Source organism: Taudactylus pleione, unplaced genomic scaffold (genome assembly GCF_031769625.1).
Source record: "Taudactylus pleione unplaced genomic scaffold, aTauple2 ptg000013l, whole genome shotgun sequence".
In the NCBI taxonomy this organism is placed as follows: domain Eukaryota; kingdom Metazoa; phylum Chordata; class Amphibia; order Anura; family Myobatrachidae; genus Taudactylus; species Taudactylus pleione.
In genome coordinates, this window is record NW_028284416.1 from 1786414 (window position 1) to 1801948 (window position 15535).

Genomic DNA, 15535 nt, shown 5'->3' on the forward strand with positions numbered 1-15535 from the left:
CATGCTCCGTAGGGGTTTCTCATCTTTTTTACACATGCTCAGTAGCAAAAAAATCCTTCAACTGCGCAAACATTGACATTGAGTCCCCCTCTGAACCAGGTTTTCTATCTCTAACAAATACCTTTCCCTTGGTTAAAGTACTAAATTTTGGTCACAAACGACGTCTCTGTTAACTCTTAGGCTGCTAGGAAGTGACTCTCCTGCTGCAACAGACTGCCCAGTCCTCACTGCTGGAGGGGAGCAAAGTTCTACAGCCTGTCAGTCCTCCTCCTTCTTTATATGTGAGGGGATGGAAGGTAGGTAGATGTTTGTGGCCTAGGATTAAGGGCAACGAGAGTAACATTCCCTCAGTTCTGTGACTGACGTCCTGCGATTCAGATATTATGCGTCAGGGAGCCTATAACTATCCAGCTGTTATGCAACTGGCTGATAGAGAATGCTGGAACTTGTAGTTCCATAACAGCAGGATAGTCGCCCACAGCTTATATGCCTCTGCTATATATTGTATCATACCGAAGAATATAATTTAGAGGGATCTTATGACCACTGTAGCGTAGAGAAACCATCTGCATTCCCTACAGTTCCAGGGTTTATGATGAAAAACTTACTGCGGGGATCAATGAATCTATACAGGAGGCCAAACAGAGATGGATTCTAGGATTAAAACTGAGAAGTTGAATGAATAAAGGGAGGGCTACTAATGTCTTATTAGAGGCCAAGTTTTATTCTCTCTGTCACGTGCATTGTCCATGGTTGCATAAAGCTGGGTGTAGATATATTCTCCTAGTAGCGTTAGGAGGACAGGGAAATCCGGCAGGATGACGCTGTGCAGGAATGTCATTCCCATAATTGCTTTTTAGAGAGCCAACTACAGTCATTGTGTATCTTGGAGAAACAGGTTGTCTTGCTTAGACTAGATATTGAGATTAGAAAGTGAAGTGACAATAGTTACTATGGGATCCATTTATTAATGATCGCATTTTGCAATGTGATCAGGGCATGCAGTACCGCCCATGTGCGCATTGCAAAATGCCATCATAGCGGCCGGATGTATTAACCGGCACATGCAGGGTGACGGGCTCTGAAAGGAGCCCGTTCCTGGGATGTGGCCGGAGTGCATCCGGGGCTGTTGCACATGCGTAGTACCGCGGACTGCACATGAGCGGCGCCCATTGCCGGCGGAGGGATCTGGGAGATCCCTCCGCTGGCTGACATGCGGTAAGTCCCCATAGACTACAGCGGCTAACGGTATCTTCAGATGACGTTAGCTGCTGGGGCCAATATCGGGAATGCTTTGCATTCCCGATATTGATACATTTGGCAGCATCGCATCCCCCATAGAAACCTACGGGGGAGGCGTCCGCCGGCGGCAATGGAGGGATCGCAGCAGGTATCGGAGATCATCCTATATATAGATATCGGAGATACCTGCTGAGGTCCCTCCTTCATACATCCGGGGGATACTTAGTATTTGAGGTAAACCCCCGAAAACATGTGTTTTCGGGGATTTTACCTCAAATATTGAATGATAAATGGGCCCCACAATGTTAATCAGAACAGGTTTTCCTTTGATCTACCTTGAAGGTCAGATAATAGATCCATTTGTTGTTTACAAGAAGTTCACTTTTGATCAAGTCATTTGTGTTTGTCCAAATATGCTAAGGCCTCATGGAAACGTAATATGCAAAGAAGTGAGGGTAATTATCATCACCGGTTATGTCACTCTGTCTGAACATGCCATGAGAAGATCCCAGTTAGATGAGATTAGGGGTATATATATATATATATATATATATATATATATATATATATATAGTGGCAATAGGGAAGAGGAGGTATGGTGAGTATAGGGGCAGGAGAAGATGGAGGCCAGAGGAACAGAGATGGTAGATATGTATCATTCCTTATATGGTGTTTATTCCCATAAATATACATTAGTAAAGTAATCCATGTACCATGTAATCTTCAATCTCTCACATACCCCATAGCACCAATACACAAGTGTAGACGAAATCTGAATAGGATTGAGGATAAATAAGATTGCTGTTTTTTTGCTGAATGTTGTGGTGATGACAGCCTTGTTGCTGGGTAAGTTTCGGTGGTCAGCTGGTGTGATGAGCCAATGATATTGATGGAAGGAGGGGTTTGAATGCTAGTATATATTGGCCTGTTTGGTAACTAACCAGCCTCTTTTGCTGGATCTTCGCCACCCAGCATCCCACCCATTATATGCATTATATGTTGTGTCACACTAACCTTCTTTTCCCAACATAGGGGAGGGGCAGCATGGCGGGAGTAGGCTGCAGCTTAGTGGCTTTAGGTGGCGTAAGATTACTTTGTGGGGGCACTTGCCCTCGATGCCCCTGGCGAATTTGTCATTCTCCGTGCGGGGGGGACCCGGGTGCTTTTCTGTGCGTAAGCGCCTCGGATTGGCCCAGGAGGGAAGTGAGATTCTCACATTGTTAGTGCGTCTAGAGGGGGGACATGTTAGTCGTCCTCCGAGTATTCTAAGCGAGGTGAAAGCTGGAACTGGTCTTGCAGCGTCTCTTTGCCACCCTGGTTAGGTTGATTAATTCTAATTATAAATAAAAAGCTGTGACCTTTTCTAAATACATATTGTTAAAACATATTGGTCTCTATTTATTAACATTATTTTTACTAAAATAAAGTGAAAAAGGGTGTTTTCACACCCTTTTCACATTATTTTAGTTTCACCTGTATTTATTACAGGGCAATTGGAGTAGAATTAGTAAAATTCTACTCCAACCCCCAGTATCACTTATTTTTAGTAAAGCAGATCGCATTTCCCATAATTGTAATGGGAAATGTGATCTGTGTGCAAGTTACTAAAAATAAATTGTAAAAAAATACCGGGGGAAGCCCTGTGATAATAACGCTACCTGGAGGTGGCGTTATCCAGGGTCTCCCCCGGTTACCGGGCTCCCACTCTGCTCTAACGGGGAGAGCAGAGGCGGGAGCCGGTACCAGTAATCAGCTGTGTGGTCTAAATAGATCGCAAGCTGATTGCTGTAAAAAAAAGAAAAAAAAAATTAAACATTTTTTTTTTCACTTACCTGAATCCAGGGACCGGTGATCGGGCCTCCGGTGATGGCTCCTCTCCGGTCAGCTGGTCTCCCACAGTGCACTGGGGCCCGGTCATCAGGTGATCGGGCCCCAGTGCAGTATGGGAGATCACCTGATCGGGAAGCCCGGAGAAGACCACCGGAGGCCAGGAGGATGCAGGTAAGTGTAATGAAGGGAGGGGGGTCGCAGGGGTCCGCGATCGCGGGGGGCGGGGCTTAGCACCAGGGGGCGGGGCTTAGCGTCGGTGGGGGGTAGTAGCGGTGGTCGGTCGGCGCATGCGCGGGCTCTTAGTCGCGGTATTTTTTCCGAAAATACCGCGACTAGAGTGCGGATGGGATCCGCAGGGACAGAGCTTTATCGCAAGCTCTGTCCCTGCAAGGGATTTATAGTAAATCCCTGTGATATTACCTGAATTCGCAATGCGAATTCACTCGGTAATATCACACTACAATCCGCATTCAATATGCGGATTGTAGTAAATAGAGCCCATTGAAATATTGGAAATGTGATAATACTGTTTTACATATATGTGAATGTTATTGAATAAGAAATTGTTATTGAAATACACTTTTCCTTTACTTTATTTCTTACCTGTGTCTACTCGTTTATGAATGAATTATCCAAATGATTTAAAGGTATATACAGTAATCTTGGGTAAATTTGCAAGTAGGTTATTAAATGGTTTATAATTAGTTATTAATTATGATCTGTTATTAAATGATAAAAATAGAATATTTGCTTCAAGGATATGATATTAGTAGGAGAAAAGGGAAAAACAAATGCGTTTCTCCATCTTATGAGGTCATAAATGATCCTGTTGTAAACCCCAGGGTAGTTTTATTCTAAAGGTGCCCACACACTGGACGACTTGCAAAAGATGCAATGTCATCAACGATTTCCCGTGAACTCCCCGGGCAAATTACCAGCACTTCTGGACAGACGATATCTTGCTAAACTGTGCAGTGTGATTAACGACCTGTCGTGCGTCCTTAATGATTTCCAGTGCATCGTTAAGGAGATTGCCAGATCTTACCTGCAGTAGGTAAGATCTGAAGATACGACAAACGACCCGCGGGACCGCGCATTGGATCGTTACCGTTCCTGGAAGCTGCACGATTTGAACGTTTTTAAACGATGTATAGTTCCGATGCATCTTTTCATGGAAATCGTGGCTAAAATCGTCCAGTGTGTGGACACCTTTAGGGATCAGTTCAATTAGAGAGCTGCGATTCCAGCAATGCGGCGGTGTATATAAAATTGTCATATATGGTACCACCGGAATTGCGGCAAAATCACAGATTTTTGGTGGCGCACCTCCATAGGGGCGAACAAAAATCCACGATCTATGGGGCAATGCAGGATTGCGTTCAGGGACACGATCCGCTAATTGATTTGTCTCCTAATTGTGCTACACCAGCCCTTAGATAAGACATCAGTAATCTGTGACTGCCTCTCTCGTGCTGGGCATTAACAATGCCCTATGTCTGTGTGCTCTCCTGCAGGCCTGCTGACCCGTTGCCCCGCTGATCCCGGGTGGCATCACTGGAAAGGAAGCTGCTATTTTCAGGATCCGTCTATGTCGGTCACATGGGCAGAGGCTGAGCTGGTCTGTAGCAGCTACAAGGACACAAAGCTCCTGTACATCGCATCCCCTGATGAAAAGGTAGTCACTAAGTAATTTAGCTCCTCACACAGGGCCTGGCGCTCAGTCGCACGCGATGCCTATGTTCACGGAATTTAGCGATTTTTTTTTTTTTTTGCTAATTTGCCTGCGTTGAATCCCCCAAAACAATCTGTGTTCTGATGGTATGAAACCATGGATGGGGAACCATCGATGGTTTCGCCCACCGATGGTCATCCCTGCTTTCTGACTTAAGGGGCAGCGGACCAATTGCAGTTGTTGGGCAGGGCTTTGCAGGTCGTGTCGGGGGGAGCAGAGCTATGCTCCATGTCCCAGCGCCGGGGAGAAAGGAAAAACATCGCCAGGCTCTGTTGGTTCTCCCCCATCGATGGCAAAAACATTGACCATCGGTGCTTAGAGTTCTGGCTGACATCAGGCGGATCTCTGGTCGCATAAGTCTGAACATGGCCCACAATACAGCAGTCTGACTTAGCCTAGGTGCGTGCGCCCCATTACCACCCAGTTACACACATTCAGGTGGAGATGTGAGTAAGACGCGTATGACTCTTAATCGGGTATAGATGGGCGCGCTCGATACGTATAATGCAGAGAGATCCGTCAGCAAACTGGATTTGGGGTCATCTGTGAACCATTCCCTAAGTTCCTAATACGAGTAAATCTTTATTTTTTTCCTAGGATGCCGTCTCCACGATTTTCACAGGGTCTTTGTGGACCGGTCTTAGTGATCAGAACATGGAGTCTGTGTTTGTATGGAGCACTGGAGAGCCCCTTGGTGCCGAGGTTTCCAAGTGAGTAGATCCGATACTAAATGAAAAACGTACAACTCTGGGATTCAGAGATGGGCGCCCGCAGTGCCGATGTTCCCGCGGTTGAGCGATGTTTTTCTACTGCACATGCACAAAAAAAAAAATCAGCTTCAGAGGCCATGGTTAGCTCGGTTAGAGAGTAGGTAGAGTATACCCTAGGCTACCGCAAATGTCAATAGTGCAGCCGATGTTGCATCGATGTTGGAGTGTTTACTATTTCCATCGCCAATGCACAGACCGCGCAGCCTAAGAGTGGTCGTCTCACCGCTCGCACACTCCATTGCGCTATGGAGCACGAAGGGAATGCTGAGATGATAATTTTCGTATTCATGCAACCGTTCATGCAAGAGCTGCTGCATTAGCAATCATCTAGGAATCATATATACATGTATACAGTTATATTGAACATAGCTGTCCGGCACTCTCCACATCCATAATCAGCTTACCAGGGTGCCCGTCCAATAAAATAATAACATTACTCAACAGTGAAGGATGGCGCTCGAGTTCTGACACTCCGGAAAATAGACACAAATAAGGCAATTTTATTTCCAACGTTTCATGTCAATTGTGCAATTTCCTCAGGGATATATAAATATAATATATACCTTTCTGCAGGTCTCTGAAAGACGACATGGCGGATGGTGGCTCTAAGGACTGCGTGCTGATTGACACACAGTTCAGGATTTTAATGGACAGTAACTGCAATGAGAAGAGGCCATTTATATGCAAGTGCAGTGAAGGTGAGTATATCGCTGCTCAGTGCAGGATCCGGATGCAGCGAATGTGCACTGTAGCATACCTGTAGTACCTGTAGCATACCTGTAGTATAACAGTAGAGGTGAGTGTGTCGCTGCTCACTGCAGGATCCGAATGCAGTGAATGTACACTTTAGCATACCTGTAGTATAACAGTAGAGGTGAGTGTGTCGCAGCTCACTGCATGATCCGGATGCAGTGAATGTGCACTGTAGCGTACCTGTAGTATAACAGTGGAGGTGAGTATATCGCTGCTCACTGCAGGATCCGGATGCAGTGAATGTGCACTGTAGCATACCTGTAGTATAACAGTGGAGGTGAGTATATCGCTGCTCACTGCAGGATCCGGATGCAGTGAATGTGCACTGTAGCGTACCTGTAGTATAACAGTAGAGGTGAGTATATCGCTGCTCACTGCAGGATCCAGATGCAGTGAATGTGCACTGTAGCATACCTGTAGTATAACAGTAGAGGTGAGTGTGTCGCTGCTCACTGCAGGATCCGGATGCAATGAATGTGCACTGTAGCGTACCTGTAGTATAACAGTGGAGGTGAGTGTGTCGCTGCTCACTGCATGATCCGGATACAGTGAATGTGCACTGTAACATACCTGTAGTATAACAGTGGAGGTGAGTGTATCGCTGCTCAGTGCAGGATCCGGATGCAGTGAATGTACACTGTAGCATACCTGTAGTATAACAGTGGAGGTGAGTGTGTCGCTGCTCACTGCAGGATCCAGATGCAATGAATGTGCACTGTAGCATACCTGTAGTATAACAGTGGAGGTGAGTGTGTCGCTGCTCACTGCAGGATCCGGATGCAGTGAATGTGCACTGTAGCATACCTGTAGTATAACAGTAGAGGTGAGTGTGTCGCTGCTCACTGCAGGATCCGGATGCAGTGAATGTGCACTGTAGCATACCTGTAGTATAACAGTAGAGGTGAGTGTGTCGCTGCTCACTGCAGGATCCGGATGCAGTGAATGTGCACTGTAGCATACCTGTAGTATAACAGTAGAGGTGAGTATATCGCTGCTCACTGCAGGATCCGGATGCAGTGACTGTGCACTGTAGCATACCTGTAGTATAACAGTAGAGGTGAGTGCGTCGCTGCTCTCTGCGGGATCCGGATGCAATGAATGTGCACTGTAGCATACCTGTAGTACCTGTAGCATACCTGTAGTATAACAGTGGAGGTGAGTGCGTCGCTGCTCTCTGCGGGATCCGGATGCAATGAATGTGCACTGTAGCGTACCTGTAGCATACCTGTAGTACCTGTAGCATACCTGTAGTATAACAGTGGAGGTGAGTGCGTCGCTGCTCTCTGCAGGATCCGGATGCAGTGAAGGTACACTGTAGCATACCTGTAGTATAACAGTAGAGGTGAGTGTGTCGCAGCTCACTGCATGATCCGGATGCAGTGAATGTGCACTGTAGCATACCTGTAGTATAACAGTGGAGGTGAGTATATCGCTGCTCACTGCAGGATCCGGATGCAGTGAATGTGCACTGTAGCATACCTGTAGTATAACAGTAGAGGTGAGTATATCGCTGCTCACTGCAGGATCCGGATGCAGTGAATGTGCACTGTAGCATACCTGTAGTATAACAGTGGAGGTGAGTGTGTCGCTGCTCACTGCAGGATCCGGATGCAGTGAATGTGCACTGTAGCATACCTGTAGTATAACAGTAGAGGTGAGTATATCGCTGCTCACTGCAGGATCCGGATGCAGGGAATGTGCACTGTAGCATACCTGTAGTATAACAGTGGAGGTGAGTGCGTCGCTGCTCTCTGCGGGATCCGGATGCAGTGAATGTGCACTGTAGCTTACCTGTAGCATACCTGTAGCATACCTGTAGCATACCTGTAGTATAACAGTGGAGGTGGCAACCTGGAAATGTCCTTAAAGAAAACCTGTGACATTTGACGTTTGTTGATCATACGATTCTGCCATAAGAAATTCACCTGTGCTGTGTGTTTTCTGTACGTTCCCTGTATGTAAATTGTCCAACACCTGCCTGCAGGTGCAATTATCCGGCATCTATGCAGCACCTGCGTCCTCCAGGTGAGTTACAGTGAAACTGCTCTCTGGGCCTGATTCAGACCCGGTCGCAAGCGCTGAGCGTTCGCAACTGCGTCGATGGTGGCCCAGACCGCATGCGCACGACGGAGCCGGCTCCGTCGTGCGCATGCGCGAGACCCGGATAGCGTCGGGCAAACCGTTGCTCTGAGTCTCGCACCAAAGGGTGGGCGGGCCGGGGGAGTGGCTGCCCAAACGAGTGATGTCAGTGGGAGAGATCTCGGCTCTGTTAGAGCCAAAATCTCTCTGGGGCTTGCGGCAACGAAACCCTACCACAAGGGTCTTGACCATCGCGACCAACTTCCTGGCCGCTCGCTATAGCTGTGGGTGGTCACCCACAGCTATGCGAGCGGCCAGGAGGCCATTCTAAAAAAAAAAAAATAGCCCGGCCCTGATTCAGAGTGAGCGCTCTGTCAGAGCGTCTGGCTCTGAATCAGGGCCTCTGTTCTTACTTTCCGTAATAAGAGACATACAGATGTGTCCTCATACATCAGCTCTATCATTGGTTACAGCATTATGTTTTCTTCTCCTATTATAAAATTCCATCCTATCCACTCAACCACATCACGTGTTACCTATAAGACCGCAAGCCGCTTATTGCTTTATTGCACTAGATGCCTGAACAATGTTCTTACTGGTAACAGAGCTCATGGCATGATCACTACACCTGTGTATTAACAGGCTCGGATACCTATGAGTCTGGGCAGTATTCCAGATGATATTCGTTAATACACGCTATCCATAATTCATTGCACATAGGTGTGTATTGTTCGTGGGGATACAGTAGGTGCAGATTACAGATCTGTTCCAGTCCATATTTCAGATTATTGTTATAATGATCCCAGTAATTCCAGTAAGCAATAGACGATCTGCACCTCACAAATGTCATGTCTGCTTTGCAGTTATAAATCTGTGTAAATAAGCAGGACTTATTCTATATACACATACTACAGTATATATATTACTAATCATCTTTATTTACAAGTATTTGTCGATCTAGAATAGCTGAAATAGTCATGAATGGGCCCTTAGTGTAGGGAGATAGAGGGACCTTGAGCAATGTCGCAGTTACCTGGTGCGGGGTGTAAGCACACATGGCTATCCTGATCACATGGCTCAGCCGTGTACCGTGTAATGTGTTACGTTCACAAAGCCGTAGTGGGAGAGTGACATTTGCTATAATCTGTTCCCAGCCACAGAGTGGTACGAGGAGTCCCCAGACCAAGGCCTCCCCGGGGACCTGTCCTCCATGTTTCCGGTGGAGGAAACCCTAAGCAGCGCTAAAGAGACCTGTCATTACCGCCAAAGCCGGTGTCATGGCATCATACAGAACGGGGCACACTTTTACCTGGTGACGGCGAGGAGCTCACCTATGGTCTCCAACGTTGGGACTACAGCTTATACCCGCCAGGGTAAGAGAGAACCAGGGACAGGTTATTGGGGACTGTACATTGTACACAACACTTCTTTATTGCCTGATAATACCACAATGACCGAGATTGTCACTGTACAAACTATTGTGCTATACTGTATACCTACACTATGAGCAATTCTCAGTATAGCTTCATCTTATTTATGTATGGACATTGCAGCAATATCCCTTACAGCAATACACTAGGTGTAATTCTTCCTACACAGGTCTCTTATCTCATGCACTAGATGCAATTCGTATCTGTTCTTATACTGTACATAGGGATAACTGCACAGTATTACTTCCCTTATCTCATACAGTTGATGTAATTTTATTATCAGTTGTTATACTATACATAGGGATAACTGCACAGTACCACTTCTCTTATCTCATACAGTAGATGTAATTCTTATTATCTGCTCTTATACTGTACATAGGGATAACTGCACAGTGTCACTTCTCTTATCTCATAGAGTAGATGTAATTCTTATTATCTGTTCGTATACTGTACATAGGGATAACTACACAGTACCACTTCTCTTGTCTCATACACTAGATGTAATTCTTATCTGTTCTTATACTGTACATAGGGATAACTGCACAGTATTACTTCCCTTATCTCATACAGTAGATGTAATTTTATTATCAGTTGTTATACTATACATAGGGATAACTGCACAGTAATACTTCCCTTATCTCATACAGTAGATGTAATTCTTATTATCTGTTCTTATACTGTACATAGGGATAACTGCACAGTAATACTTCCCTTATCTCATACAGTAGATGTAATTTTATTATCAGTTCTTATACTGTACATAGGGATAACTGCACAGTATTACTTCCCTTATCTCATACAGTAGATGTAATTTTATTATCTGTTCTTATACTGTACATAGGGATAACTGCACAGTACCACTTCTCTTATCTCATACACTAGATGTACTTATTATCTGTTCTTATACTGTACATAGGGAAAACTGCACAGTACCACCTCTCTTATCTCATACAGTAGATGTAATTCTTATTATCTATTCCTATACTGTACATAGGGAAAACTGCACAGTACCACTTCCCTTATCTCATACACTAGATGTAATTCTTATTATCAGTTCTTATACTGTACATAGGGAAAACTGCACAGTATTACTTCCCTTATCTCATACCCTAGATGTAATTCTTATTATCTGTTAGTATACTGTTTGTAGGTATAGCTGCACAGTACCACTTCTCTTATCTCATATACAGTGGTGTCTCTATACTGGGTGCAGGCAGGGTGTGTGGTGCACACAGGCCCCTGACTCTAGGGAGGCCCACACCGCGCACCCTGTACTCATTTCTTCATTACTTACCTCTCCGGAGTCCCGTGTCGGCGCAGCAGCCATTTTCCGAGTAGGAATATCGCTGGGAAAATGGCTGCCGCGTCATTTCCCGGGTGACCTGCACATGCGCAGTAGACCATTATTGCCGGAGAAGAGCGTTATCACCGTTTCCTCCTATTTAGGAAGAGGGTTTTCCTAGTCTATCACTGTTCCGTAGCCTGTGATTGGCCGCGGCGTCCATCTGCCTCAATTTACCAATTGCGCTTTTCCCCGCTAGGTAATGCCATGCTGAGATGGCGTTACCCAATAGCCTTTAATGGGTGACCTACAAAGTTAGAGAGGCTTCACAGGATCCCCTCCAAGCCAGGTCTCCCCCATAACATGCAATATGGACTCCATCCCTCTTATTAAATGCAACACCCACTTGTGTGGCAGCACAGACAGTGTAGTGCTTAGCATTACTGCCTCACAGCACTGAGGTCATGGGTTCGATTCCCACCACGTCCCTACCTGTGCAGAATTTGTGTATTCTCCCTGTGCCTGCGTGGGTTTCCTCAGTGTACTCCGGTTTCCTCCCACACTCCAAAAATATACAGGTAGGTTTATTGGCTCCCAACACAAATTAACCCTAGTGCGTATGTGCGTGAGCATCTCATAGGGAATATAGGGCCTGATTCAGAGGCACTCGCAAAAAGCCAGCGCTCGCTCTGAATCAGGGCGGGCGCAGGTTTTTTTAGTTGCGGCCTCTTGGCCGCTCACATAGCTGTGTGTTATCCGTTTGTGAAGCCCCCCCCCCTGCCATGCCTACAAAACGGGGCGAGCTGTCGATCAACATCGACAGCCGCCCCTTTTGTAGTGAGTCCCGGAGCGAGCGCTTTTTGCGCTCGCTCCGGGGCTCGCGCAAGCGCAGTACACATGCCGCACGTGCACACTGGGCCACCATGGACCCGCTTGCGAGCGCAATGCACTTGTGAGCGGGTCTGAATCAGGCCCATAGAGTGTAAGCTCCACTGGGGCAGGTACTGATGTGAATGGCCAAATATTCTCTGTAAAGCGCTGCAGAATATGTATGCGCTGTATAACTAACTGGTAATAATAATTGTGTAACTGGAGCCCGGCAGGTTTAGCCGTTCTAGGTGTCTCATAGACGAGCAGCTTGTGAGATGGGGTCTCTAATTCCGGGACATCATGTTCATTATTGATATTGGCCCTGTTCTGTACGGCGTATCAGCTTTATCTCTAACTGCAAATTATTGTATGACCCCTTCTCTTCCAGTCTGCGCCATCGGGATAAGTGGGACACAATGTATTGTACCGAAAAGACCTGCGGCCGCCCTAAAATGTGACTGTACGGGCAGCATTGCAACTCCTCTTGGTGTAGGTAAGACCTCTATAGTGTCTGGAGGGGACCATAGAAATCTATAGAATATATACTGTATTATCATGTATTTATCCATATGTACATATCTAATAAATAGTAGCCTTAGTAGAATATCTGATTAGTAATAGCATTGTTAACACTATATAACAATATATTTTATCAGTAGAGATGAGCGCGGACCCCCGTGTTTTGGTTTCAGTTCTAACTCATCGTGTTTTGGTTTTGTTTTTGGCAAAACCACCCTCAAGTGATTTGGTTCGGTTTTGATTCGGTTTGGGGTTTCATAAAAATCTATATTAAATCGATCAAATTGACTGTTTATATGCAATCCAAAACCTCAGCTCGGTTATAAATCCGAGTTAGGAACTGGCAGCAGACCCGAGCCGGTACTCGGTTGCACTCGGGTTCCCTAAGTGATTCCAAACTGGGACTCGATTCAGCTCGGAACCTCTAAGTCCGGGTGTGTTCATATTTCAGAAAAACTGAACCGCACATCTCTAGTTATCAGTAATACTGCGTTAACCAAGTGTCATTATTTTATATCATATTCTAATTATCTAATGATCCTATTCTATTCTAATAATCAAGATAACCTATATATCTGATCTGTAGTACTATAAGTAATAGTGTTGGATTCGGACACATTGATAATCCATATCTTAGTTCCACTGATAGTACCTAAACTATCTTACAGTTTGATGTTCATGCCTAGTTGTCATTAAGCATGACCATCAGAGCCGTAACTAGACTTTTTGGTGCCCTGTGCCAGAAAGAGCATTGGCGCCCCCCTCATTTTTCAAAGGGACATAATGCACCCAAAAAAGGGCCATGGCCTCATGGGGAAGGGCCACGGAAGAGATAGGGGAGGCCAGGAGATGCTGGGGATGAAATAAGAGGAAGCTACAAGTGAGAATGATAATAAACAGAAATTTGACAGGCCCAAACAGCACCCCCTGACCTGTGGTGCCCTGTGCGATGGCACCGGCTGCACTACTCTAGCTACGGCCCTGAATAAGGACTCAGTGGCTGTTACCCACTGATCCCCCAGCTCCTATTGCCTAAACTATAATCAGCACAGCACAGGCAGAACTAACGCGTGCCGAGCACTGCCCTTCACCCCCGCCCCAGCAGGCGTCACCGTACTCTGATGTCAGGGGCATATCTATATTGGGTCACACTGGGCACACATTGCACATCCTGCACCCATATTTTTTATACTCACCTCCCCGAAGCCCCGCATTGGCTGTAGCAAAGCTACACAAAGACCCTGGAAAATGGCCACCGCGGCCATTTTCTCTGCGTTTTGCGCATGCGCAATAGGGAAATCGCTGGGAAAATGCCCGCCATTTTCCCGGTGACCTGTGCATGTGCAGTAGTCTCTGGACACAGACTAGTGCCCAGAGTCTACTTTTTCATCGGTGTGCTGCCGAGGAGAGAGGAGGGGGCCCCGGACGGGGAATGAACATGGACCACCTCCTCTCTTAATACTCCCCTGTCTGACGTTATACACATAACTGTTTGTAATTATTCTTATGGCTTATATTCAATACAAAGAGCCTTCCAAGTTACCCCTATACAATACAGAGAGCATCTTAGTGTCCACTATACAATGCAGACTCTTAAACCACTGGTGGCTATGTAGGTCCACTCCCCCAAAGTCTGGTTATGCAGACCCCACACAATTCTTCTTTGACAACAAAAAACCTTCCCCCTTAACTCTTTATAAAGCAGAGGCCCGAGGTCCCTACTTTCTAGCAGACTTATGTCAGAGAAGTGCTGTTCATCGACATCAGATATTAATATTATAAGTAGATGGCCAGCTTGGGTGACTTCTGTGTGGAATCTATGCTTCTCATGTTAGTACCTACAATTCACAAAGCTGCTTGATGTGGTAGCCGGTGACCTCAGCTGGTACAAGGTGTGCAGAACCTAATATTTGTCCCAATGTATCTAATGGCTGTTGCGAAACGCGCTAGGGATAAGATTTGCTGGTCTTTATATCATCTATCATGTAGTTCCCCATCTGGCTTTTTGTTCCAGTGTGTAACGTTCCCGTGATGGATTGCGTCTCACTCTGCCTGCGGCAAAAACTGTCCGTCGACTGCAATAAGTGTGTCCCAATTTGTCCTGGTGAGTGATTAGCTATAGAAGTGATATAAAATATAAAATATAAAGTCATCTTCGCATGTCATTAGCCATAGAGATAGCTGTCGGAGTGCAAAGAGAGAGCTCTTCAGTTCCATCTGCTTCCTAGGTGCGTCAGTGGTGTAAATAGTGCAAACCAATCATATGTTAGCTTGTGTTGGCCTAGCATGCAGCAGACTGATCCCGGCTAGTTCCCATGCATTAACAGATAAGCCTAGAGGTTAATGTAACAGGTCCCAGAGTAGGTAGCCACACTCGCTGTGAATACTTTGCTTTCACGAATGACCATATCCCTCTTTTCCGGCTCCTTATTCCACAGCCACCGGGTCTGGCGTCCTGACCAATGAGGAAGTTGCTTTTGTTTCAATTACGGAATTCAAAGCTCAACAGTTCCTCAGCATTTACTCAGACACCGACGTGGGGCCACAGAACGCTCCCCAAAACATTCTGTATAGTGTCAAAGCACCATGAAGACTTCACAGAGAGGAGGTCAAGTTCCCCAGTTGAAAAACACCTAGAAATTGAATGTTTTTGAAATATTTCCCCCCATAGTCTCCTGTCTTATTCAATATGCTTTTATATTTATTTCCTCTGTAAGGTGAGATGATTGTAATGAGCTATAACTGCAATAAGTCAGACTGTTTAGCTCAGGGACAGTAAACACCTGTGTAACAATAGATAGGATTCTGTTCAATAAAGTTTGTAAATATGTGACTGTGACTTCTGATTTCCATTATCTAGTTTATACTGAGCCCCAACTCGCCCAGGTAATAACTGCGTCACGTTTGTTTGTAACTTTATTACTGTATATGCAGGGTTTCACGGGTTACTCCCGTGTTAAACCCTGCAAATTACCTGGGTTGGATTGCCGGGTCACTCGACCCAGGAATCCAACCCTGTCCCCTTTTA

The 15535-nt window shown here is 45.8% G+C and overlaps 1 protein-coding gene across 11 annotated transcripts in view; it reads left to right on the forward strand.

The window, feature by feature from the left end:
• The window catches only part of LOC148542285 (uncharacterized), a 116241-nt gene extending 100908 nt beyond the window's left edge, over positions 1-15333 (forward strand). For 9 of the 11 annotated variants that reach the window (XM_088469731.1, XM_088469707.1, XM_088469752.1 and 6 more), the window contains 8 exons: positions 181-296; positions 4587-4747; positions 5402-5514; positions 6148-6272; positions 9561-9779; positions 12377-12481; positions 14522-14611; positions 14946-15333. In XM_088469731.1, the coding sequence (XP_088325857.1) occupies positions 181-296; positions 4587-4747; positions 5402-5514; positions 6148-6272; positions 9561-9779; positions 12377-12481; positions 14522-14611; positions 14946-15097 (1081 nt within the window). In that variant the 3' untranslated portion in view covers positions 15098-15333. Of the gene's footprint in view, positions 1-180; positions 297-4586; positions 4748-5401; positions 5515-6147; positions 6273-9560; positions 9780-12376; positions 12482-14496; positions 14612-14945 lie in introns of those variants that run through there. The other 2 variants (XM_088469725.1, XM_088469770.1) reach the window with 2 other exon arrangements.
• The last annotated feature ends 202 nt before the right edge of the window (positions 15334-15535 follow it).